The sequence below is a fragment of the Blennius ocellaris genome (genome assembly GCF_963422515.1).
Source record: "Blennius ocellaris genome assembly, chromosome: 15".
NCBI lineage: Eukaryota > Metazoa > Chordata > Actinopteri > Blenniiformes > Blenniidae > Blennius > Blennius ocellaris.
This window is the reverse complement of record NC_137664.1, coordinates 11,630,448-11,657,787: the sequence shown is the minus strand read 5'-3', so window position 1 is coordinate 11,657,787 and position 27,340 is coordinate 11,630,448. Positions and strand designations below refer to the sequence as shown.

At 39.9% G+C, this 27,340-nt stretch overlaps 2 protein-coding genes across 3 annotated transcripts in view; both read right to left on the bottom strand.

Annotated features, from left to right (window-relative positions):
• rabgap1 (RAB GTPase activating protein 1) overlaps nt 1-27,340 on the bottom strand; it is a 76,252-nt gene that overhangs the window by 32,093 nt on the left and 16,819 nt on the right. For both annotated transcript variants that reach the window (XM_080509568.1, XM_080509569.1), the window contains 9 exons: nt 27,018-27,192; nt 23,129-23,289; nt 21,432-21,542; nt 20,281-20,347; nt 20,092-20,194; nt 19,638-19,807; nt 19,315-19,483; nt 17,416-17,509; nt 15,668-15,818 (listed from right to left, as the gene is read on the bottom strand). In XM_080509568.1, coding sequence (XP_080365694.1) covers nt 15,668-15,818; nt 17,416-17,509; nt 19,315-19,483; nt 19,638-19,807; nt 20,092-20,194; nt 20,281-20,347; nt 21,432-21,542; nt 23,129-23,289; nt 27,018-27,192 — 1,201 coding nt within the window. The remainder of the gene's footprint in view (nt 1-15,667; nt 15,819-17,415; nt 17,510-19,314; nt 19,484-19,637; nt 19,808-20,091; nt 20,195-20,280; nt 20,348-21,431; nt 21,543-23,128; nt 23,290-27,017; nt 27,193-27,340) is intronic.
• LOC308140036 (putative G-protein coupled receptor 21) lies at nt 5,688-7,674 on the bottom strand. The gene has a single exon (XM_080509689.1). The coding sequence runs from the start codon at nt 7,541-7,543 to the stop codon at nt 6,296-6,298; it is 1,248 nt and encodes a 415-aa protein (XP_080365815.1). The 5' UTR covers nt 7,544-7,674; the 3' UTR covers nt 5,688-6,295.

The window sequence follows — 27,340 nt, the reverse complement described above, 5'->3', positions numbered from 1 at the left end:
TATGAAATGGTATCTTGAACTGTGATGGAGTAACACCCGGATGCTGGACAGGTCTGTTGTAGCTTTTAGTGCTTAGTCTGAAATATAAATGATAACCTTTTTTTTTTTTTTTTTTGAACTGGAACTCTTGGGATATTAAATGCTAATTCTTGAGGAATGTGACAGAAGTCCCTATCATCACACCACTGCTTTATATAATTCCAGTCATTTTTGATCAGATGTGCTGCAGAGGTCGCACCACCATATAAACTAAAAAGTTAAATATTTTTTGTAATAATGTAGCTTAATATATGCTTTAATATTTAAAGGTTATTTTATATCTTGTATTTTTAATTTTCAATGATGATTATCAAAAAATTTAAATGTCCAAGCTTTTGTACAAGATTTCCAAATCAAAACTGAATGTTGTAATTTAATAGTTCCTTATATGCTCATTATTTCTGTTGGTATTTGTAGAAGTAAACTACAGATGCCTTCTTGGTGGAGGTTTGTTAGGATAGCCTTCTTTTGTGCCGTCATGTTTTCAAAAGTTAACACAGAAACGGTAAAACGAATGTCATTAGAAAGGATTCAGAGCAATCGTATTGCTGTGCAAAAATGTTTGAGAACCACAGTCTCATCTCATGGGGAAAAAAAATATCTCTTATCTCTTTACAATCAACGGCAGTGTTTCTGTTTAAATGTCCTGACAAATGCTATAGATACCTCATAATACAGCAAGTACGACTACAGGGAAATTAAAAACTGACCAGACTTCAGGGGACAAGACATGTTCTTCTAAATGAACTATAAAAAAAAAAAAAAAGTCAATTGAATGAGGGTGAGCCAAAAATGGCACACGCTTCAGAGTCAGTGTGTGTGTGTGTGTGTGTGTGTGTGTTCATGTGCGTTTCAAGAAGGTGGGAATAAAGTACGAGAGTAGCACTTCCGTGAGAAGGCTGAGTGGCTGGCCCTCCATTGTTTATGTCCCTGATTTTCTCTGACTCAACACAATAGCTGACATGTCATTCTGTTATTCTTTCTCTGCTCCTAAAGGACCCTGCTGAGATGCCAGGAGAACACCGGGTGATATTTATCAAGCCTTGGACAAACCCCGTTCCCTGACCCAAATAACCCTGAGTGCTACACGGGGATTCTTTTTTTTTTTTACCAACTTCAAATTCAGTATGATTTCGTCGCAATTTTCAATGTGACTGACTTTATCGTTATGTTTTTCAAAAAAGCTTTTTTGTAACTAAACTAAATGTTCATTTGGGAAATTGCTTTTCCAATGATTGGTAACCATTAGACACTCGGGCTTCCCACAGCACCGTTTCCTCACCTTGTCGTCATCCATCATTAAATCTTAATCGTCTGTCTCGTGCCCTACTTTCTGTGCCATTTATGCACTGGTATACAGCTTCAGCACAACATCAGGCAAAATGTGTGTCTGATCCCAGTAGGCATGACAAAAGAATGAGCTATATAAATCACCACACACTGAGTACACGCAATGCTAAGAGGCAGCGTTATTGAATCGAGTCCACGGCCGTGTCACAAAGTCAGCTTGTTTAGATGCAAATTTGCCTGTTTAAATGTCAAACATCACAAACATAACCTTTGGATGGAACTCGTAGTGCAACTTTCAACGTGAACTTGCTCTTTCCATCTCTTTTTAATAGCAAAGCTGACGATGGGTGAAAGAACTGCAACCTCTTGGACTGTTGACCAGTTTATCAGAAGAAAATCACAGAGGGACATAAATATAAACACACAGATTGAAAGTCACCCCTACAGGCAAATGAGAATCACCAAACAGACTCAAATGCTCAGATACACGTGTTCCAAGTGTGAGAGGAAATCGAGGAGCACTGTAGCATGATGTCAAGACTGCCGAGGCCCAACTCGGACTTGAACCGGAGACGTTCTAGTGAGACAACAGTGCTCACCACTGCACCATTCTACAGCTTGATGATTTTTCTTGATGTATAGTTCAATGAAAAAGGCCAGAGTTCAGTGAAACCTGGCCCATTAGTGTACAGCTCATTGAATACAATGAATATCATATGGTATCACATTTATTTGTCCAGTACATATACACAACATTTACATCTTACAAAGGCGTACAGGTTACAAAGCATTATATAACGACAAGTCTCCGGACACAGAGATCTGATTTGAGTGGGAGTAACATTAAACACGATTGATCATTTACATTACTCCATCATTCACGATCTATTCAAGCTGACAGCTCATCAAAAGTTAAACAAAACCTTTCAAAAAATTTGGCATATGAAACATGGCTTTATCTCCCCATAATGGTTCGAGTTCCCTCAATGTACAAAGTCCCTGCAGTTCACCGCGATCAGCTTTCAATACCAAGCAAATGCAGTGAATTCCTGTGACCGGAATGTTTTCTTTCAAAGTTTCGTTTCAGTGGACAGTCCCTGTGCGATATATATGTGGGGGTGATGTTTTTACTCATAAGTCAGCCATTACTGGCATTGGCTGTTTAGAGTAGGGCAGGACGGTAAAATCAGTCTTGGCAGTCATTACCAAACAAGTTCTCTCAGTATCACCGATAAACTGATACGATATTTACAAAAGGTATGTATGCTCTGCATTTAGCTTAGTGCCCATCAGAGGCCCACTAAGTTCCAGTACAAAGTGTATTTGACCAATAAGTGTACGGCCAAAACAAATTGGAAAAAATAAAAATAAAAGTACAAATAAAGATTTCATGGTGATAAATTAATTAATGCAAGGACAATCAAAACCCTCCAACCAATGGGTAAATTATAGTGAGGGCATATGATGAACCATGATGAAATGAAAATATGGATGATACCTAAAATTTTTCTTCAGATTTTACTGTAATTCTGTGGCACGTAAAATATTATTCCTCAAGAAGCTTACAAATACGCAAGTAAGAAAATAGAGTGGTAAAAAGAAGTTACAAAATTACACCTTTAGTGATCAAACCCGCTACATTCAGAGTCTGTTTGTTCCAAAGACAGGTGGTGGTGTGTGTTACAAAGTGTTGACGCTCCTAAAGCAGTTTGCCAATGAAGCAATAGGCTGAAGGACAATGATGATGACGAGGATAATGATGATGAAGAATCAGAAGCTGCACTGTAACATTTTTGGATAAACTATAAAGTTATTAAGATGTGATCTATTATGATGTGTTTGTATTTGAATTTTGGACCAAAATTTAAAAAAATAGTGTGATCTGGTAATGATCCGATCCTTTAATCCTCTTTTCATTTATATTTTCAGGTTTAAACATCATTCATTTTGTTGACGGCTGTCTCATTCTCACTGGTAAATTGCTGTTCCTGTAGAATGGACTCCACTCATGACTGTATTTGTCAACACTGACTCGCCTCTTTCACATAAGAAAGATGCATTATAGCCATAACCACCGGCGTCAGCATTCATACATCTTCATGTTCATGTCTCTAATCCCACACAGCATGGCACTACACTTCCACACAGCCGCCAATCGCACTCCCCAGAGAACACAAAAGTTGATTGTTTTCCCACAGGATGAAAGGCATGTGTGTTTGTGACCGCTAATGTGAGCATGTTTTGGCACGATAAACTCCGTAGCAATTTCCCCTAAATCTTACACATCTGAAAGGAACCGTACCATTAACTGCTGTGGGAAATTCTGTATTTATATAAGCAAAGTAAATACAACAATTTAAATTAAAAAAAAATGTTTTAAAATTAAGTGACTACAACATTTGTGTGTGTTGAAAATCAAACATTCAATATGCCATTTCTGTACAATGACCTTTGTCCACACAATGGAAGAAAATAAGTAAAACAAAAAAAAAGGACAGTTTACAATATTTCACAGATAACATGTGGCTGTATCTATCAACACAGTACTGCATCTTCACATACAGTTACAAAGCACTGCATACTGGAGGAATTATATATGCAGCTATAATTAATGATAACTCAGCTAGCTTTCTTACTAGAACAGTTCAACGATCGGTCGATGACACACCTGCAAACCCTTCAAGCGCACATGAACAAATACATGCAGAAAAAACAGGGGGGGGGGTTAACAGTTCGGAGTCACATTTTACTGATCTTACATAAAACAGGAATGATGCTCATAAGAAGGAAACTTTAAAGACAGGCAGATTTAACAGTCACATGTAAAGTCGTTTGTCACAACACATGTGATGAGTTTGTTTGTTTTTTTCCTGCAATGGATGTCGGATCAAGTAACAGAAGACGGTTAATGAACATTTCCATCTCATCCATGTGCGTTCAACTGCAAGTCTGAGCCCCCTTAAGAACAGTCACGAGTCTATAACCATAGCCCTCTCGAACTGCTTAGGGAATAGACTTCCCTCGCAGTTCAATTTTTTGAGGCAACAATATAATACGATACACCGAGGAACAGTCATATTTATGCACGAAAGGCATCACCAAGCCAGCACAGTGCAGTGGGATTCATACGTGAACTGTGCAAAACTTTCTGGCAATTTAATAAATCTTAACTATATAATGTAATTATGTATTCAAAAATATCCTAATCCAAGATTCTCTTCAGAGTTTTCTTTGGTGGTTTAGATATACATAAAGCTAAAATACCCACATATCTTACCAGAGGAACAAATTCTCTCTTAATGACAGAGTATGTACAATTGGGTTTATTCTCGGTAATTATTAAGATATTCAGAGTAAAACACCTAACAGCTGTAAACATGGGATCAGGATGATTAAAACAGACATGTGCAGACAGATAGAAGTATGCACGCACACACACACATACAGCAAGTCCCAGGAAGGTAAGGGTCAAGTCCTCTTCATGGTATTGCACAGGGGTTCGCCGTCTGGCAAACTGAATGGGCTTTTTGTCTGTCTGTGTGTGTGTGTGTGTGTGTGTGTGTGTGTGTGTGTGTGTGTGTGTGTGTGTGTGTGTGTGTGTGTGTGTGTGTGTGTGTGTGTGTGTGTGTGTGTGTGTGTGTGTGTGTGTGTGTGTGTGTGTGTGTGTGTGTGTGTGTGTGTGTGTGTGCTGTGTGCTTCAAGGCAGGCATAATAATGCAGTCAAAATACAGCATACGCATGTTCGCAGCAAGGTAAGATTGTGTAAATGTAAAACTTTCATAATTATGTCCATCTTCCTCTCTACCATCACCATTCTCAAACAAGTCTATATGGGTTACTGATCAAAGTTTACTCTTCTACACACGTTTTTTTAACTTTTAATTACAAACCTTGATAAATATCTGTCCAAATATGTACCAACAATCAGTACACAACAAGTGTAAAAATACATCCTTTCGTGGCATTTCTTTACCATGAATATGCAAAAAATCCAGCTACATAATGGAAAACAAAGGTGCAATAAAATTGAGATCTTAAATACTACTAAAAAAACATGTTTGTTTGTTTTTTTTGACATGTTAACAGTCGTACACCAAAGTTGGACAGCATTTCATATGAACAACGGGGTGCAGTGTGTGAACCCCACCTAAGCTCAGGCAAAACATTTTGTCAACAACATCAATAAATAATAACAAGAAAATCAGCGCCCATGAATAAATGTCTTGTTGCAGACAAAATCCTGATCCGTTCAGTCAATGCGAACACATTGCTAAACAACATATATGCTGGATCTACAACAACCTCCATCACTTTTTTTTGCATGTCCCCACATTTCTTTTTGACTTGGCTCAGTTCATCAGTACATCATCATCACACCAATAAATTGTTGCAGGCACAACAATGTAATGAACATCACAAATTACAGCAGGCATATCTTCTCTTACCATTAAATTTTTCCACTAGATTCAACACAATGTGTGCTGAAAATCTGGCAACAGCCATCCCATACATGCTTTTTCGAGCTGTTTTCTATCAATATTGTGTCGCTTCGACCAAATGACTTAAGGAGTCACCTGCAAACGTTCAACATTAAAGGAAATGACTGCTTTCACCTCTTTAGAAACGTTATTTTCCTTCCATTTTCCAAACCTACATTTCAATCACTCCTGTCGAATACAGTGTGCTTTGTGTTCTTCACTCCTTTAAAACACCTCGAAATGGCTAGTGGGGCCTTTTCATTTTTCAGTGCTGTGCTCTTAGCTGTCATTCTCAGTCTTTCCCCGCTGTCGCTTGTGCTGAGAGGACGCCTGTGTAACCTCTAAATGCAACACAAACTCGAGTGGCAGATCAACGCCTCTTCCCATCATTTCAGAGAAAATTCTACCGACACTCTACAGCAATCATTTCCGGCATTTTGTAAAAGTTCAAATGCAAATTTGGCACAACATTCTCTTCTGTATTTGTGCTACACATGACAGGTTGTATCAATGTCTATTTCCCTATGTCCATAGCCATACCCAGGCCCAGCACATCCCTTTTCAACCGAACCAATAAATGCCTTTTTGGTCTTCCTAACTCCAAAGCCACTGCTGCTGCCGCTGCGCTGTAAACAGAAGGAACAGAGGCGTTTGAGGCCCTTCCTGAAAGCTGAATTGGAGAGGCTGTAAATGAGACAGTTACAGAAGCTGTTGCTGATCGCCAGCCACGTGGTGAGAAATGAGGCTGCAGGGTGGTGGTAGATCCCTGCGCTTTCCAGCAGAAAGTAGAGGATGTAGGGCAACCAGAGGATATAAAAGACACTGGTAATGCGAAACAATACCATCGCGTATCGCTTGTCTGGGTATGTTGAGGTGGATTGCTGATACGTCGGTTGGTTGTGTTGCGGCTTTTGGGATTGGGTCAAGTGGGGCAGCTGCCCCTGCTGTCCTGTGTTGTTGTCCTTGACCACGGCTCCAACGGACAGTCCTGAGCCTTGCGGCTGTTGGGGTCGGTAACGTGCGTGGCGCTCGCTGATTTCCCGCGTGTGCTGCCGGCAGATCTTGAAGATGTTGGCGTAGGTGAAGCAGACGGTGAGAGCAGCTGGGGCGTACAGCAGCGCAACAATGAAGGTTGTGAAAACTGGACGAGTGCTCCACTTAACTGCACACCACTCCACGACATCACCGTGGTAACCTGGCTTCCCCCATCCCAGAAAACATGGAAGAAACACCATGGCAGAGTACAACCATATAAGTATAATACAGCAGCGCACTCGACAAGGTGTCACGAGGGATGCATACGTCAAAGGTCTTGTGATGGCAATGTAGCGGTCCACACTCACACACGCTAAAGACACCATCGACACCGACTTCAACACAGACACCATGTACCCGAACACCTGGCAGGTGAGCCTCTGATCGAGGCCCTGGAGATGGTGGAGCAGGGACAAGGAGGGAAACAGGCAGCTGACTCCCACCAGCAGATCAGCGTATGCCATTGTCTGGATGAACGCACTGGTGGTGTGCTGGCTGAGCAAAGGGGCGCAGTGAAACACAAAAATCACCACAAGGTTTCCAGAAATGATGAGAACGGTGAGGAGAAGTATGATCGAGACCTCCAAGAGGCAAGTGCTGAAAATTTGGGAATAGCCGATTTCCAGTAAGCAGAACGGAGCAGATACGTTTGCCGAGTCAGCAGAGCTCTGATTCAGTGGGTCCAGGGAGGAATTCATCATCTTGGGCAGGAATACGTGTCCGAGGGGCCCTTGAAGGGTGACAATGAATCCGAAAATGTACTATATAGTCAGGTGGGTGGCTGGTTCTGACCGTCGCTGGATGAATTCAGTCCAAAGTAAAGGCTCCATAATGAGACGGCCGCCACTTTCCACAGCAAATGCAGGACTGATGAGAAGGACAGACAAAGGTGAGGGAGTCCCACAGAAACGGCGTCAGAGCGGGGAGTTGTAGCTTTAGAAGGGTAGAGTCAACAAGCACACACAAAAGATGGGTATTCCGTTTCTTCTTTTTCTTCCTTCCAGTACAAGCCAGGTTCCCAGCTCAAGGCACAAAAAGGGAAAAAGCTGACAGGGATGTGACTTTGAAGGAATTTGGGTCCAAGTTACGCTTGAAATGCATCCACTCCCTATAAGGTCCGAGATGCCTTCAACATCTGCTACAGCGGCAGAAGTCCCAGACTGAATATCGCAAACATCGCTCCCAAATGCGCTGCATATGCAAATTGTGAGACGGATTAGACATAAATTTACTCCATAGTTCAGTCCTTCTTTCTCTTCTGTCCTCTGCTCTCTTGCTGCTCCTGCACCCTCTGTTCACTACTATACCATCCCCGCTTGCTCTTGTCTCAGTTTCTGTCTGGTCCTCCGCAGCTCGATCCCAGCACGATCCCGCGAGCTGAGAGGATGAGGGCAGTGTGCAGGGTTGACTGATGTTCAAAATGCGCACACTCACACGCTTCAGATGGAATTTCAATTCAGAGCGGCAGCAGCGGCTATGTCTGAGTGGAAATCAGGAAAGCCGGCATACCAATGCGAGGAGAACCCCCCCCCCAGTGTTCATTTATCCTCCTCTGCTGTCTCTTTCTCACACTCCTTTTGCTCTCTGCCTCGCTCTACAGAAACAGCAGCATGGCGGCCCCTCCCCTTTCCCAGTGGCTCCGACCAATGATCAACTGCAAAGACACGAGGCTGTCTCCTTCCCCCACCCTCACACTCCTCCCCAGCTTTTTGTTGTTGTTTTTTTTTTTTCTCTTCTTCTTCCTGTGGCAGTCCTTCTCATAATCACCCAAGACTTAAACATGCTTTTTCACAAGGCTAAAATTTGTAACATTCAGCTTCACCCAGACCTTGCAAAATAGCAATTAACCATTAAAATCTCTGCAGGAAGGGAAAGTTGGGTAGTGCGGGTGGTAGAACTGTGAAGATTAGCTTTCTGCCGTGTTAAAAGAAAAGTTGCTTTTGAGTGAAACAATAACCATGTGTTCTGTTGCAGTTCGCTGGAAATGTTTCTTTGAATAATCTTATTGTACAGAAAAGAACACACAGCATAGAACAGCTGGTCTCCCTATGGCTTTGTGCATCCCAGCATGTTTTAACCAGGACGCTGTGCCGCAGGCTAAATAAGTAAAAAAAAAAAAAAGGTTCAGTGCAAAAGTGTGTGTGTGAGTTCAAAATCAACTTCTCGAATTAAAAGGTAGAGGAAGAACTGAAAGGCACAGTTATTTACAATAAGACAATGATTTCTAATGAAATGATAAGCGTTGGTGTACTCTACTTGCATGCTCAGTAAAATGACACCCTTATACATTGTATTGTCATATACCCCATTGTTTAATGGTTAATAAAATAGCAGACCTGCTTGAGCAGTTTAGTTTTTCTGTATTTGTAAGATACTGATATACAGCAGCAGCACAAAGGCTTAAATACTGAGACATTGATTTGAATACATGAAAGCACTGTACTAGTAATTTAATTTGTGCCCACATTCTGTGTGTAATTAGCGGTTGATTCACTAAAGCAGCAAGTAAATATGTAATTAGAAACAGGGAATGCCTTCTGGGCGCAAACTGCAAGCGAAAGCAGAGATTGAAAGGTGCTATTCAGTGGGATAAGTTCAGCAAGTTCAGATAACAGCCAAAAGTGCACTAAGGCTAAAGCAAACATTTTTTTGTTGCTTGTTCAATTGTAGCTTTCTGTTCTAGTCAGTGCTGTGTTGAACATTTACAAATTGTAATGGTTTAATTACCTTACATTTGCGAGACATAAACATGCAGTTAAATTGTAGTGACAGATATTTGGGTGAAATAACTGTGTGACAATCCCTGAAATATATTCAACAATGAAAGGGCAAACGTCTCATTTAATTTTCCTTTTTAAACTGGCTCAAGTGGTTGAATGATTTCATCTCCCCGTATTTTCTTTTGTTAGAATATATTTATTATAACTGATCTAAAAATAATCAAATATGCATTTTTTTTGCTTACTTTGGTTATTTACAGAGCTCTCCATTACAAAGTCGCTAAAATCACAATGGTTTTTCTTGCAGGCACAGAGTTAAACTCTTGCAAGAGCTGCCAAGTCAGATTTCACAGTATCAACATCAACAACAAAGAGGGTTTGTTAATTATCATGGCATCTGTGAACAGGTCTGAATTGAAAGTTTGTTTGCTAAACAATGATAGAGAAAAACAAGGTAGTTTGAGAACTTGCGGTCAGCAACTGGGGCATCATGTGAAAATCTCATGGTCCAAAACATTGCCGATGACGTTTTCCTGAGCCCTCTCATAACAGGAAAATCACACTGGCAACGTTAAGTGCGCACGCTACATGCTTCTGTACACGGCATCCCTGCCTCTTACAATGTATACTTTGTCCAACAATGATGCTTATGTAACAGACATTATACAAATGGCCCAGTTGCCTTCAAAAATAACTTTTTTTTAATGACAAAAGTGGCTTTGATTTATTATCCTTGTAAGAGCAGGAGCAAGAAATGAGATTTATGGACACTTAGACATTTTTAGTGGAATGTATCAGTTTCAATAGCTTCATTAGAATATATGTGTGTGGTTAAACATCAGGCTTTTTTTTTTTCCAAAGCACAGAGAAAGCAAGCTTCCAGTGTTGATAAAGTATGTAGACAATCTGAACAGCTTTAATACAATTGGCTACATCAAAATAGCACTACCTCACTGAACATTTCTGCAATGTCAACAGACAGATTTGTATTGCACAGGTTCACCCAGCTGTCTGTGTCAAGCCTCGCTGAATATTTGCCGGAATAATTACCAACACAGTTATTTTTAAATCACATGATGTGATGATTAAATTGAACTACTCAGTATGCTGGACTAAAATTAGCCACTTCTGTGGGTAGTAATTAATGTCAGATTTAGTGCACCATTGTCCCACATCCTATTCCTAATGACTTTCTGGAAACTGCAGTGTGCCTCGTGCTGAGCAATTTGGTGTAGCGTGATGGAGACCCAAACATACCCATCGACACACACACACACACACACACACACACACACACACACACACACACACACCAGCCTGCACCTTTCTCCCCCGCAATCCAGACACACTCCCGTGCTTTCACGCACCTCCTCTGCCCACCACACGAGGAGCTAAAAATAGATGACAGTACAACTAAAAGGGGCTGCAAGACAGAGAGGGACGGTAGAGGAGGGTGGAAGCCAAAAGGAAGACGGAGATCATCAGAAAAGAGAAGAGAACGAGGCAGAGAAGTGAGGCCAAATACAAGATAGTAAAAAAAAAAAAAAAAGGAAAACAGCCAGAATAAAAAGCTGCTAAAATACTGAAAAAAAAAAAGAAGAGTGTGATCCACTGCTACCTTGTTGCCAAGCTGAGAAAGTCAGCTCTGTTAGCCGTCCTAAATTATGCCTTCTTGCTTAGCAACGACTCAAGGACAGGTGTCCTGTGGGTGACACACACCTGACAAAAACAGCAGCTTGGTAATATACTGATGTTGTGAAGTTCATGAAGACATGCAGAGCAATGCTAATATATCACCAGCCGATGACAACCTGGGCTAATCACTGGGAAGATAACGCTGAACTCACAAATGCCACATTGGCTTTGATTTACCCGGTTTCTTATCCATGCTCTCCTCAGATTTACTGGCGGTATTTAAAGTCAATTCATTAAAAAATAAAAATGAGGCGAATTGAACAGTTGGAGCCAATAAAGAGAAACCTGTTACTGGGTGGAGCTACTGTTGATCATCTCCCTGATCTGGCTACATTCTGATCTTGCGCATGTGGTGTTATTATTGTCCTGGTCCTACTACAGGAGCTGTATCAGTCTGAAGGTCTGAAGCTGCAGTAACATTCAGCTACAAAAATATGCTATATAAAGTGGATGTTAATCATTGTTAACCGATCGTTCCTGGTTCTACCAGTTCGTTTACGGTAAATGAAGCATTTATTGAAGATGTAACAGAGCAGTAGAGACAACAGTTTTGGATAATATTAAACCTATTGGTTTGCTTGTTAAGCAAGACAGAGAGAACGCAGCTTTGCAACCCTCATCCTGTTCATACAACAAGAGATTTAACAGTACCAAGCCTACCATACTTGGACATTATAGCAATAAATGAATCATTAATGACAAAAGAGTGCAAATTAATTACGCATTACTGTGCACTTTTTACGCCAATTTTCCCTAGTTATATGCGAGTTCGCTATATACATTGGAAGAAGAAACTAAACTGTACATTAAAATAAAAAATAGCCAGTCAGCTGATGTTGATCTCAAGTATGGGAATTCAGGAAAATGCCTAGAATAAATGAAAATTTCGTAGAAGTGCACGTAATAAACTGAGATTCAAATCAGGGAAACAAGAATGCTTATCTGTTGACGATGAGCCCAGAGGTGGAAGATAAAGTAGTACCATCATAAGACAGTTACAGGCACAAACACATAACTGTTGAACATTCATAATCAGCTGCGAAAGTCACACGTCTCCTCTTTCATCTAAATGTGTGACGTTTTGAACATCCATGTTTTGTTTTGTTTGTTTGTTTGTTTTTTAAATCAAACAAATCTGCAAATTCTTGGAAGGAGGTCATGATATAAACCTTTGGGACAGAGAACTGAGCAAGTAAACAGTCAAACAGAAAAAAGATACAAGCTGGGTTGACAAGACAGTAGGGGGAAGAAAAAAAAAAAGGCAAAAATGGACAGTGTGACAAAGTCAAAATGAGACACACGAGTTGACAGGAACACAAACAGGTCCTTGTAGAAGTCAGAAAGAGTCAGAGTCAGGCTGACACAGATACAAATGATTATAAAGATGGACAGAGAGGGACACTGACTGGTCATTATGTAGGTCAGACACAGACATACGGGCAGACAGGTACTTATGAGCCCTGGTTTTTACTCTCCACGTGGAGCAGGTCTGCGGACCAGGCCTGCATTTATGTGATCACTTTGGCTCTATGTTCCTCACAAGAATGTATGTGTGAGTGCGGAGACCCAACATTTCTGGTCATCTTTCCAACACCCCGTCTCGTTGGTAAAGCTCTTGCTTCAAAACACACTGAATACAATGAAGACACAATTTGGATTTAACACCTTGTTTGATGTGGATTAATGCCAAAACTATGATTTACTTTCATAATGACTTAATCCTGACACAATCATATTCTGGGGCGGAGAAGTTATAGCAAACCATCAGCACTCTCAAGGTTTTCTTTATATTCAGGAGCAAGCAAAATAGAAAAAAATGTGTACTGAGCTATCACATGTGTCAGGAGTTAATTAAACTCTAACCACAGTCATTCTATTTCTATTTCTAAATGATTAGTTTATTGAATCAGGGTGAAGAACTTAAGGTAGACCAGCGAAAGGCAAAGTACACGTTGGACAGGTCACCAGTCCATCAGAGGACAAACACAGAGACGCAATATACATTCTAGATACATTTAGAAATACCAATGCACCATGCACACACCATTCTGTAGGAGGGGAATGAAGCACCCAGAGAAAAAACTGGCTCAGAGGGAGAATATACAATCTCCACCCATAAAGCAAATTGAATTTCACAGGAAAGTCACTGATGGTGCGGACATCGAAAGGGAAGTTACTAGAGTTATATTGATAACTAGCCAAATGCCCCCCACCTCTAAATTTATGTAACAACAAAATGTTAAAAACATATACACAATTAAAAACATTTCATGCATAGGGTTCTGGCTGTGTCCAGCTTTACTTGTTATTTGCAAAATAAATGAAAATGATGAGACTTTATATTAATAGTTACTACATCCATTACATTTGTTCTTTTTAATGATTTGGGCATTTGCCAACACATCACATTGTCTTTTATAACATCCGGATTAAAATCATCTGGCAATGGACCAGCGTGCTGCCAAAGTCTACAAGATATAGCAACTCTGCCATTGACTGGCTTCTACTCACTACTGTATCATTTGGGCTCCAATCGAAAATGTGGGCCAGGGGTACAGTGGCCTGATGAGTGTATTTATAATGAGCGTAGTGATAATTGCCCGGCATTCAACGGTGGACTTGTACTGACTGTACTGGGCAGCGGAAACACTCTTATCAGCGAGTTCATTGAGGCTCCAAAGAAAAGTAAGGGTTAAATGTCTGAGACCTTCAGTCCCGCTTCAATGTCCATCAAAGCCCTGTATTCAGATTTGTGAACCAACACTAAGTTCAAGCAAGGTTAAAGAACAAAAGAGGGAACAGGGCAGGACATGGTGTACACAAAGTGCAATAAAGCATGAAGAGTTACACACAGAAAGCAGGCTGAATACTGGAAGTACTGATGCAAATTGGGGGGTTGGCACATGAGCATGGTATGTACGAATTTTAAAACGTGGGCTGGAAAGGCAAAATATGAATGAGTACGTTGGCAGATGATGTTTAATTGGTCTCGGGAACAATAAGCAAAATTAATGCAAGCCTTTTCCTGCTTAGTCATAGCATTTCAATATGTATTATGCAAAACACAATTATGCAATATATTTTAATGTCCTTTTCAACATTTTCTCAATTATATGAAACTTTAACTTGGCCCATGAACATCACGTTCTATTACATAAGATATTTAGACTCTTTTGTCCTTTAACTGTTCTTGGCTACCTCTTGCAGTTTGATAATGGGAGACTAAATTAAATGTGGGTCTTCTGTAGGAGTCAGTTATAGGTCCACAAGTTCTCCACATTTCACTTTGTGGGTTTATTGGTGGAGGTACAAACCTGTAAGACCTGACCACTTTTTCACTGTATTCCTATCCAAAACGGTTTAATTGCTATCAATATGGTGGCATGACAATCCATTGTTGTTGATGTCCAAGGGAAATTTAAGATTCAAAACATTAAGGCTCCCGTGTTAGTCTGGAATAAAACATCCATATGACTTGAGGTACACAGTACCAAGAGTGTGAAAACAAAACAATGTGCCCAAGCTGATAGGATCAAAAGAGAAAGGAAGGAAGAGGGGGTGAGGGTGGGTGAAGAATATTAGAGCAGAGTAGGAACTTGGACGGGACGAGAGGGTAAGGCCAACATCTTGTCACCACCTGGGACCCAGTTTGCTGCCCCTAGATGCCGCCTTTACATAACAACAGTGGACGGAGCTGTGACCGAAAGACATTACATCAACAAATAACACCTAATAATAATACAAAAAAAGGGCTAACCACCACCAATAGGTGGGTAAAGTCACCTCTGAACCTTGTGTGGTCAATCAGAAACTCAAGAGGCTCATTGCCACTTCTGAGCACATATACAGTCAGAGCTACAAAAAGGAGATAAATAGGCAGAGACCAAATGTACAGCCCAATTGTTTGACAAGCAAGTTCCAAAGTCCAAGTCCAAGATGCAAATACAAAATCGAGCCATGGATTCAGAGCCTTAACCTTTTACTGCAGTTAGAAACTACTTTGATCTACAGGGAAAGCGTAGCAAATATCACAAGTTTGAAGCACATGAAACTAGACCATCAGTGGCCTTTATAAGTATCATTTAATTTGACTTGAACTGTCACAAACATGAATACCACATAAGCTCTAAATACCAAAAGCCAAAAATGTTTCAGTTACAGAGCTGAAGACAAAGGACAAAAGAGTTACAGGAACAAAAAAAAGTGTGTGTCAGTATTGGCTTTAGCTTTGGCAAAGATTTAGAAAGCATCAGAGGATGTAGACAGCTTGCTGATGCATCCTGAAATTAAAGGAGCCGGTGTCTGAGTCACCTTTATGAAGGACACGTTTTTCTAAGCACTCTGCTAACAAAATTAGGCGTGTGCACTGATCTGAAACAATACTTTTTGGGTTTTTTTAGGAGGCCTTACCTTTGTGATAAGTGTGCGGTACTCTTCCACCTGGTGGTCATTGTTATGGCAGCCTGCCAGAAGCTGCCAAACCTCCCCGCGGAGCGCCTCAGGGATGCCACTTCGCACCAAAGCTGGAAGTTGCCTTGGCCTCACGGATAAGTTCATATGCCTTGACAGAGAGGATAACCGGGGAGTGAGTGAATGTGATTTACTAAATAGCAATTTATTTATTTTTTTTAAGTGAAGGGTTGCATATTGCAACTGTCTCCTCAGTATGACATAGTGCGAACTCCCTCATCGCTCGCAGTTCGCGAAAACACAACCCTTCTGTGCACACCTGCCAGCAGCATCTGCCCAGAGCAATGTTTTCAATTGGCATTAAAAATGGGACTATTATCAGCTCAACAGATGATTTGCTGACCAAGACCAGGATAGCAAAGAGGGGTTACATAACCGATCAGCACAAAGACAATAACTTACAGTTCCAGTCACAACTCCCACAAGGCATGCACTCAGTCAAGCACCTATACATTTCTCTTTTACAAAGTAAAATACACATTCTACTTGTGTACAGAAAATCTATACGACATAAATTGCCAATGAAGAAAACCTTTTTTTTTTTTACATTTGTTTTTCCAAAATGTGTTGATCTTTATTTTCACTCAACCTTATTTTAAGCAGGGCAGAAAGACAACAGTGAAAACAGTAGATAGAAAGCCCCTTTAATGTTTTCCTCCCTTCCTTATTTTCACATTTAAATGATAAATCTGCTGGGAAAGCACTCCATCTCAGACTGCAACTTGTATCGCATGTGGTGTTAAATGAACTGAGACCTCCCGCAGCCTACTACTAAGCGACTGAGACAGGGTTTGAGACTCACAGAAAAAGACGAGGCAAACTTGGAGGCACAGCTGTACCCACCAACTGACTATCGCCTGACTTGAGACGACAGAAAATCCCTGAATCCCTGATTATTCTCACTTTCCCTCTATCGCTCTCACTTGATATTTTTTTTTCCCCCCCTCTTCATTTTTGAGGTCTGTTTGTTTATTTGTTCTGAAGTTATGCAATCTGTGGCATTTTGTGATGAGACTAAGAAGGGAAACTGCATGAGTGTGTGTCTGCATGTGATGTAAGTGCGTAATGCCAGGCCTGGTCCTCGGGGCATAAGATTGTGAAGGGCTTTCTGTGATTTGCCTCCCTCTGCTCCCTGACTGCTCCATCCCATAATGCCACACATGCACATTCAAACTCACATAAACACAGTCAACCAAAACCCTTAGTGTCGGGACAGCGTGGTCTTATGACTCCTCTTGTTGCTATTTTTAATCACAGAACTGTGAAACGCACCTTGAAAAAAGCATCATGTGATACTTTTGATACATTTTAACTAACTTGATCATTTTAACCGTGCAAATAAAAAAAAGGATCAAACCATTATAATCACCATTAACATATATGTAACATGTATAATGTAGAAATTTGATTATAATTTGTGATTCCACAGAAAACTCGGACAAGAACAGTTTAAGAGAAGGAGATCAAGTGGGGGCTTAACTTGCAGCTAATTAAAGCGCGGGCAGTTTCTATTCAGTCCATCACAAGCTTTTGATTAAAAACAAATGCAGTAATGGGAAAAGAAAGCCATCTTAATAAGCTGCTTATCAAGAGCTACTGGCTGCAGCGCCTTCTTTCATGCGGATTACAGTTTGCCTGTGTACATTTGCTGCAGCACCGACAAAGTTAACAAGGGAATAAAACCTTACCACTTCGATAACAAGTCTCCCCAGGTTTCCAGGATCTTCTCGGCGCACTCCTTCGAAACGTCACCTGACCCACTGAGTAGAGGCTCGTCATTATCTGGACACACAGCGGAGCAAGGAGCGAAGCTGAGTGACAACCATTCAAATCCATTCAAAATAACTTTGACCTTTCTGTTTTTTTCAAACACACAATTCTCGCATCCCTGTATATGAAATCCAATCTAAATAATTACATATACAAGCGTAAGCTCGACAAGGTATACTCAGTTAAAAAGAAGTGTGAAATAATACCACCAGTGCGATGACTACAACCAAGACATTACCTACATGTGTGTAAACTACAGTAATGCTACAACTGAAATTTTCATAACTGAGGACTCTAGAATGATTAATGGTCGTTAGATTTGAGGAAAAAGGCTACTTTTTCCTCAGAGCCTTTTCATTTTAAGGGGTTTTGTTTTTTCAAACGTTGCACTTTTTTGTCATCTGGACTGGATCTTCAATAATTTACATATAAGTCCGAACAAACTCCAGGTTTAAGTCTTAAATACTGACAATCTACAAATTGACTATAACAGAAATTTGTCTTTAACACTATCAATTCATGCTGAGTTCTGGTTAGTTCTGTGCTGTTCATATAGGATTTCTGTAGTCAGTAAAATGATTACGATGTATAATTTTGTTTTTGCTTCCATTGAAACAGTAACAGAAACACGGATGTTTTGACCCTTGATTTTACATAAATATTTCCTTCTACCAGCCATTAAATCTAATTAATGTTTGTTGTTTTTTTTAACTTGACAACAGCAAAAAAAAAACACCTAGGAAAATGTTGAAAGCCCTTTTGATCATGTGCTATAAATGGAAGCCAGTCCATTTTTAACACGTACTCCACTGTGCAAAACAAAAAGTTGTCAGTACTTTTATTCCCAAATAACACATTTTGTTGCAGAACAGTGTGACTAAATAGCGTAAGAGATGGAAAAACAAGATTAGAAAAACCTCGAAAAAGGTTTCACCAGGGAGAAAGTTATTCTATTTTACTGAATGTGATATGGTCTTTGGTATTACAAATGTAATCATATGTTTTAAACACGATAATAAAACGTTACAAAATAAAATCAAATATCACCTCATTGGTAAATATTCATAGAAACTGACCATGAAACGTTGGACACAAACTTTGGACACAGATAGCGAAAGTAAGTTGTCCCATGTTGTCTGCTAACATGCAGACACAATCATTATTATACTGACCGTTTTCTTATTTTTACTTTTTGCCATCTCTCACTTAAAGCAGAAAACACACACCCTCATTGGTACACTGTGGCTTATCAGCACAAACAGTTCTGCAGCGCAGCGTCTGATGTCTCACATGAATTTACCTCGTGCGGACCACAAGTCTAAATCTGGTACTGCCCACAGGATAGGGCTTTGATTTTGTGAAGAAAGCACAGAACCGATTAGACGCTGAGCGTGCATAAACACTGAACTTGTAGAAGCATAGTATTTGCCTTAATACCCCAGCACTGCCTGATGGTTAAGTGTGTTTAATGCCCATGCTCCTGGGCAGCACCGCTTGTATCATTATGCACCGGAGGTGCTGCCTCTGAAACATTCCGGTCCTCATCAAGGACACTACAATGATTCAGCAGTAAATGTAACTGCTCATTTATGATATCATGCCAGACAAGTGTTTGTTTTGAGGCAGTTTTTCAAGCTCATGTGATCAAGTGACACCACTATAATCAACCAGTTTGCTATAAAGGCCTATTCTCTGATCCCCGCTCCGCCAGATTTGTATACATATATTATTTTATTAAGAAACATAGTCCTGAATTTGATTCAAAACAGAATCGCCAATTCCCTGTGTGAAAGCAAAACGGTCAAAGATGTAGTCACCTTCCTCTTCATCGTCCTCAGGTGGAGAAGGGGCGGTTGTCCCAGGCCCGCTGGGCAGGATGTTGGGACTGGCTGTGGTTTTCCTTTTTTCTCTCTCAGTCTCACTTTCCAAACTGACCACCTCATAAAGTGTGTCAGAGGCGGGACTCTTTCGTTCTTTACGCTCCATCTGAAATACAAAGACGCCACAAAAAAAAAAAAAAAAAAGAGAAGACATGAATAGGTTTCTTTGACAGTCATTAGTTATTATTAACAAAATACGATATTATATAGATCGCTTTGCATCATTGCAGGATTTATATTCTTTATATTTGATAACAAACCTGTCGCAGTTTAAGGTAGAAGGTCTCAGTGTAGCTACGCTTGCCGAAAGGCCAGAACAGCCTGTCGTTTGGGGAGCAGACTCTGACCCTGGTCTCCAGCAGAAAACGAACCGGTTCCTCCACTTCTGTGATCACCAGGTCCACAGCTGTCGTCATATACATGAATTTATCTAGAAAAACAAGAAAGAGACAAAACATAATACCATCCCTTGTTAGTGGTCAATCTATTGGTAATACAAATTTGCTCAGCAATTAGCATGAACAAGTATTCACAGCAAAACTGCTTCTTAACAGCTTGTATGCAACAAATGAAAGTTATTACCGCTGTCAAATAGCTGGACAAAAATATGAGCGTAAACCGACCAATACATAAATATAAACCAAGGAAATAATATCAGTTAAAAAAAACCAAAAAACACGTCTTACATAAATCTTTGACAGACTTGGCTGTTACCTTTAGGCGTTTCCTCATTCACAGCCTGGAACTGAGGCGTGTTGGGGTTCCAGCTTCCTGTAATGATGTAAGACTTCCCGTCGGAGCTCTTTCCCATTGACTCCTGAGGGGCCATACGTTGGAGGAAGTTAACAAACTCAGACAAACACACAACAACCCAAACACGCACACATGGAACGAGTCGCCCACCAGGTCCAGCAGGTGCATGTCGCTGTTCTTCACATTCTTCCCGGGGCTGAGCAGGAGTCCGAAACACCTGGAAAGGGCAGAGAGGTGCAAAAAATGAGATAAATATGAAATGAGTGAAATTACATAAGAAGGAAAAAAAAATAAAAAAGTATGAGAGGAAAAGCTGAGCCAAAGTGGGAACCAGGCATGGAACAATAAATCTCTCCATGAAGTAATAACAGTTGTAACACATCACATAAAAGTGCCGCAAATAGCTTCCAGGACTGATCCTCTAACACAAACCAGAGCATGGAATATGTGAAACACACAGGAGTTCAATCCTCACCTTCTCTATGGTCATGAAACAATAACATACCACTGTGAAAATGGAGGAACGGCAAAAAGGTAGTGGAATGTTTAAGTTTCAGCTGACTTATTAAGACTATGAAAAATGAGACCGGGTCAACTCAATCATCACCTTATGTGCGTCTCAGAACACTTAAACCTCGATACAGACCGACACACTGATGTAAGAACCTTTCTCCATGTGGGTTTATCAACTTTAGCCGAGTGATTCCTTTATGATGAATTTCTGCTCGTGTTTCAAGGAAGCGGCAGCCATATACGGTGCCTTTCATACTTTCAGTCAGACCAATGCGTTAAAATCGAGTTCATCTGAACAAGATACCTTTGTTTCCATTTATTTTGACTGGCTTTTCACACCTGTTGATCATTGCTAGATAAACCAAAGATGTATTTTCAATGTAACAATGAGCTGAGAAATTACTTCAGAAATACAGGCGACATACACATGCAAGATAATAAAAAGTGCAGCTAGGAGACCCGTACTAGAAAGGCTCCCCCCCCCCCCCCAATTCTATTTCTTGTTTTGTTTTTTGGTGAAATTATGACAAAGAAATAAGTGATGATGAATCCTTACATTATTTTAAGAAAACACAATCTTTCAGAACAGATTGTTCCAAATTATGAAATAGTTTAAGTGCAACTCCTTAAGTATAACAAAGCAGAAGTGAGGACCAGCTTTTAAACTTAAATAAATAAATAAATAAATAAATCTCTAAGACTATTTAAGACATTTTCAATCTTTCCAGCTCCCTTTGCATGCCAGCCATGCAAGGAACTCCAATCAGTATGTATGTGCTTTACCATACCTTTCAATAGCCAACTCCTTATTTGAGGTTTGCTGAACATAAATGACAATTTTCTTGTCTAATCCAGCCCGCAGCTTGAAGCTCTGCTTGTCCTTGTCTTTCGCAACAGCACTGAAAATTAAAACACAATTAACAGTAAATTTGTCAAACACACACGCACACACACGCACACACACACACACAGTGTCACACAAAAATGTACACATTTACAAGCAGACAACAGACAAATTGCAGCTCGGTAGGAAAACGATGACCCAACAGTGTTTACCCAAATCACACAAACCAACCAGTGCATTGTTATGCTCGACTTTATGCCTATAACAGAACAAATCATGGCTCAAGCACCCATTTGTCAAAAATAAATGTGTGAATAGCAGCCACTTCCAAATATGCACTGGTTCTTTTCCTGCAATGAAAGCAAAGCAGGAAAAGAACCATGTTTTAGACAGAAACTGTAATCAACATTCCTCAATCCCTCACTGATATGAATTCCTGAGGAAATGCTGAAAAAGGACTTAATTTGACTTAACCAAGTAAGATAAATACAATCAGATCAAACAAAACAAACCAGTCTTGTGGTGTAACTACTTCTCCTAGCCAATGACACACTATGACAGAAAAACATTTCCAAGATTTTTTTTTTTTTTTTTATAAAAAATATAACTTCATCCAGTTTCTACATTCCTGAACTTATCTAGAGGACACACAAAAACAGAGTATGTGAACCTGTATATATAAGCTGCTGGCTTGAAATGCAGAACACTAAAAATAATCAACCACAAGCTAATGAGGAGAAAAAATGCCCCGGCTAAATATATCCACAGGCGTGTTTTGTTTTATTTTTCAAATAAGCAGGATCTCGGGCTGTTTGTGAAAACACAGAATAGGCTCAGTATTATTGCAAACCCAGAAAAAAGAAAAGGAGGCAAACGCTTTTTTTGTGTACTATAACCTGAGTGTTTAAAGTATTAATGCTTAAATTTTGATTTCTTATATCATTTACCAAGTTAAAGGTAAAACATTTTTATTAAAATGCATACAAAAGAGAAATACTGTGTGTATAAATTATGTCTAACAAATATGTCCACAGTAAGCTTCAGGAAGTGAAGGCCTCAACAGCTGATAACTGCAGAGACAGGTGTAGTACCTAATCTGTCGTCCTCCAGCCATGTACTTTCCCCTAATTAATCTATTTTTTTCATCTCATTACTTTGAGTACATTCAAATGATGGAGACAACCAACTTTATACCTATATGTGCTGCTCTGACAATGGTTTCTAAGCTGAATAAGCACTTTGTTTATGTATTTTGTACGATAAGATCCTCCCCAAAACTTTTGAAATTTTAAAAAGTTGTCATTTCTCACTGTTGAGGTAATCAGTTTCTAACATTTAGGATTTATTTACAACCAAATATATAAATCATCTCTCTGACTTTAACTTAAGATATGCATCTTTCTATACTTGACCTCTTTTTTTTACATTTTTAAAAACACAGTTAAAATATTTAACTACTCCATTTATATTTTCAAGACATTTTGCAATTTGAGAGAAATTATTTGAAAAGATAGCTAAGCAAACGCTGCATTACTGGCTGAAGTTGATGTTCAGAACTCCACGTGGTCATGCCAGAGACGGCCAACAGTGAGCCCACGTCAGTGTGGAAAGCCCATGCGTCACTGCGAGTGGGAATCTCACCTGAAAGTGCCTTTGCCATCATCCTCCCTGATTTCCAGGCTGACGGTGAAGGTAAACAAGTCACTGTCAGGAGTAAGCGGCGCGGACTGCTGAGATGACAGAATTGCCTTCTTAGCTGACCGTCGAAACGCCGTGGCAAAGCTGTATAGTATCCGACTGACCTGCAGGAGAAACCAACAGATCCAAATACAAGCTACAATCATCTGAAAGACTGATGACAGAAACATAAAATTGACATTCAGACCATTTGAAGTCAAAAAACATGAAACAACCCATGTTCAATCTGCAGTCAAATAGAAATCTTTGAGTGCATCGATAGAATTTCTACTGTGCCAACAAGCCAAGACGGCTCCAATGTTGCATTTATCCAACTGAATATGTTTGAATTGGTCTTAATATAAGACGTGCTTTTTCTCCTGATAATAGGTCTGTAGAAGTAGTGTTGTCCTATATGGTCTCAGAGAGTTTTACAGCTATGAGTAAATCTTAGACAAGAACTGTGAATTTTTTTTTAGTCAATCAAAAACAGCAGCAGTAATCGAAACCATTAAATGTTCCTGAACACACCCCTGACCTCTGTACACCTATTATTCTAATCATTTGGGACCAAACAAATGTCTTACCTAATGGCCAACTATTCCACTGACTGCACATTAAGCATTCTGAGGTTAAATCAACACCACAATCCACTTTTGAATCTTTAAGTGTGTATGTATGGTTCTTATTTGCATTAAAAAAATAAAGAGAACTCAGTCTTAGAAGAAGGGACCTCTGTTAAATGCCCCACCGTGAGGAGGAGTGGCTGAAAGAGGAGCAGCTGGAGTCTGCCAAGTGTGGAAACACTGAGGGATAATAATGGATTTACATGTTTTAACTGTATTTTCCCACGGGTCCGTCGTTACATTGAGGAGTTTTGCATTTAACAGGAAAAGTTAGATATTGTGTTCATAACCAAAGAGATGTGCGATAATAAACACAGCTTTAACTCAACTAGAGACTCGCAGCACAGTGGTTTTGGATTTTCAGATCATTTCGAATTCTGGTAAATAGCAGCGCTTTGGGGTTACTGGGGGATGGTGAAACTGCTGTTATCAATAAATAACACCACTCTTTCTCTTTTTCTTTTTTTTTTAAAGGCCAGGGCATAAAGCTATTAGTAACCCCCCCAACACAAAGCCTTTATTATATTCCCGGTACAGGAGAGGAACATTGGGGGATTGCAGGGAGTTTATTTATCGAGAAACAACAGGGGGACTGGATGTTAAGAGACGAGTCAAGTAGGATGGGGGTTACCCCCTGTATCGATGGTATAATAAAGTATTGTACAATGAAGCTGTTGTTCTGAACTCTTCTCAGTATTACCACAAGTAAAAACTGACCAGTTTTCAATGTCTCTGAAAGGATTGATTTTTTTTCTGAGTGAAGCATGAAAGAGCGCTACAGGGACCTGAGTGGTTCTGCTCCAAATATATGTTATTCTGACACACAATTCCGCCGGATTCTGAGCAGTTTTTGAAAAATTATTTCAAGGTGACATAATATAAAAGAAATATCACCTTGAAATTACTTGATTGAGCAAATTAATATGTCAGATAAATGAATCTTCTATTTAAAATGTGAAGATCTGCTCACGACTAGTGTGTGGCGGGGTAGCACAGCACAAGACAGATGCTATTATCAGTGCAAGTCCACATGCATTGTTTCCATCCATTGGCTTTCTACATTCAGCACCTCGTGTGCAGTCGCAGTATTAGAAGTGCAGTTTTACTATACATGTCTGTATTTCGTCAACAATTGTTTTTTTGATTGATTTTAACATGCAGAGGTTAGACTCCGTTAAATGCCCTCTCTTTTATTTGACTGAAAGATTTGAGTAAAAAATAATAGCAGGTCCTGCTTTGCAATGCTCTTTAGTTTATTTAAAAATTGGCCGGTGGTTTTTCTACAACATGCTGACAAATAGGTACAAGAGACACACACGTGGAACCTACTTGGTAAAAGAAAACAAATCAAACAATCAAAGAAGTTCTATCATCTCAGAGTTATTTGAATGAATCATTTGAGACCTTTTGAATTAAGCCTTTGCCTCTAACTGTAGCTTTAACAGATCTGGAAAATGTTAAGCCTTCCATTGCTTTAAGTTATTCCCACTGAGATTTTTTTTTCTGACTTGGCAGCAGTATGTTTCTAATCATACTGACATGAAGCTTTGGGACATGTTTTAATAAAAGCCATGGCACAGCCACACAATTATTTTTATTGGCCTCTTTGTCTTTGTCTTTCGAAATGTAATTACATCTCGTAATAAATCTATTTAAGCTGAACTGAAGTCAATGATCTACCGCTAAACAGCAAGTTAACGGTCAAAAAAGGTGATGTGCATGAACCTTAATAGAACTCTGCATTAACATGAGAGGACTGGGAGTTGTTATGAAGTCCCTTTGGGGCCGGACTAGGAGGTCTGGCACAGGGGAGGAAGAGTTGGTGGTTGACTCGATTTGCTTTGTGTGCGTGCGTGCTTCTATAACATCTGCAAATCTGAGACAGAAATTACAGAGCAGAAATATATTAATCGTATTTAATAAGAATAATATATTCATTAAAAGTCTAAATACATATTGCAAATGAGCACAAAGAATTATATTTTATCCATTTCAATTTTTACTGGGTCTAAAATGTGATAATGTTGTTATTAAGTCCATGCTTAAGGCTGTCATAATGTGACCTCTGTGGTGGACAGGAAGACTTTAGGTCCTCATGCAGGATAATGTAATTTTGCTAACTAAAATTTGTCAAATAACTAGTCTTTGAGCTGACCTGCCTCAAAATAGACTTTAAATGAACCACCTAAATAAGAGGCAGTGTTTTAAAAGGTCTTAAGAGTTCAGACTATGGAGGAGCGGTTAATGTAAAGCATATGACTAAGCAGCGGTTTTTTCCCCCCAAAGGAAGAGGTAACCAATAGGTCGACTCCCTACAATCTAATAATGACATTTTGAGGCCCAACAAAGCTGGAGACAGTGTAGAGTGATATGTTGCTCAGGGGTCAGAAGGAAGACAGGGAAGGAAACAATACGATTGTGGGTAAAAAAAAAAAAAGAAGAGAAGAAATGTGCATGTTTGATTTTTCACTAAATAAGTGCATAAACCAGTATGTTCAAGTTGAGCGTTGTGTTGGTGTGAGTAGGTGAGTCACAGTTGAGTGGCTGGCAAACTGGGTGGGAGAATGAAACTGGACTGATAAAGTAGTGTCTGTCTGGAGGCTCTTCATGACATTGAAAAGTGCTTGCATGGGGGAGAAATCAGGTCAGTGAACATTGAAGCCACACTTTAACCTAGTTTCTTGAGTGGTTTCCCTCCTCTCTCCTTTCAGATTTGTACAGAAACCCACTGCAATACAAGCCGTGGCAGCTCCTCTCTCCCTGCAAGGTGGCTTTGGCGATTGTGTGCAGGGTTTATATGTCTAATGCACGACGTAGCTTGCAGGGCATGGCGTGATCCCTGGGGGAGTTCTGGAGAAGATCCCGCACTGACACCAGGCCCTGCAGGTCAGGCTTCAGAGGGCTCAACAACTTAGGGCAAGGTCAAGAAGACACAGGCTACAGGCAGCATGAGTGTACACATGTACATGTATGTGAGTGAAAAAGACAAGGCAAAGAGAGAAATAAAGAGAAGATAGTTTGTAAGTGTAATAAGAGGAATTCCTGCTCCCCCATTTGGCATTCTGACTAAATAGCAACAATTTGAGGTGTGGAGTTGTATAATATTTCATATTCCTTATGCAGTAATTCAGTAAGAAAAATAAAATAAGAGAAATTTTAACAATCTTAGCATGGAAGAGACTGCAGCATATATCAAGTCAGCAATGGTTTAGTCAATATTTGCTTACCGCTTCTTGGATTTGGCAGCGGAACACGTGGATCCTGAAGATCTCGGCATTGTAGTGGCTCTCGGTGAAAGCAAAGCAGTCGCTCTCCGGCGTGCCGTCGTGGCCCCGTACACAGAACAGAATCTTATAGATGGGATAGTTGGCGATCTCTGTACTGTTGTTGGGGTCCAATAATCTGGTAGAATAGCAATAAAAATGTTATTGTATACCGAAAGTATTGTTACAAAGAAAATCTATTTGAGCTTTGTACTAATGTGTAAGCAATGTCTGTTCAAGTATGCAGACTTATCTTGATAGTTTGGGGACTGGAGCTAATTATGCAT

Bases quoted from the DNA above. Each gene is read 5' to 3' on its own strand.
- LOC308140036 (XM_080509689.1), bottom strand. From the start codon at position 7,543: ATGATGAATTCCTCCCTGGACCCACTGAATCAGAGCTCTGCTGACTCG.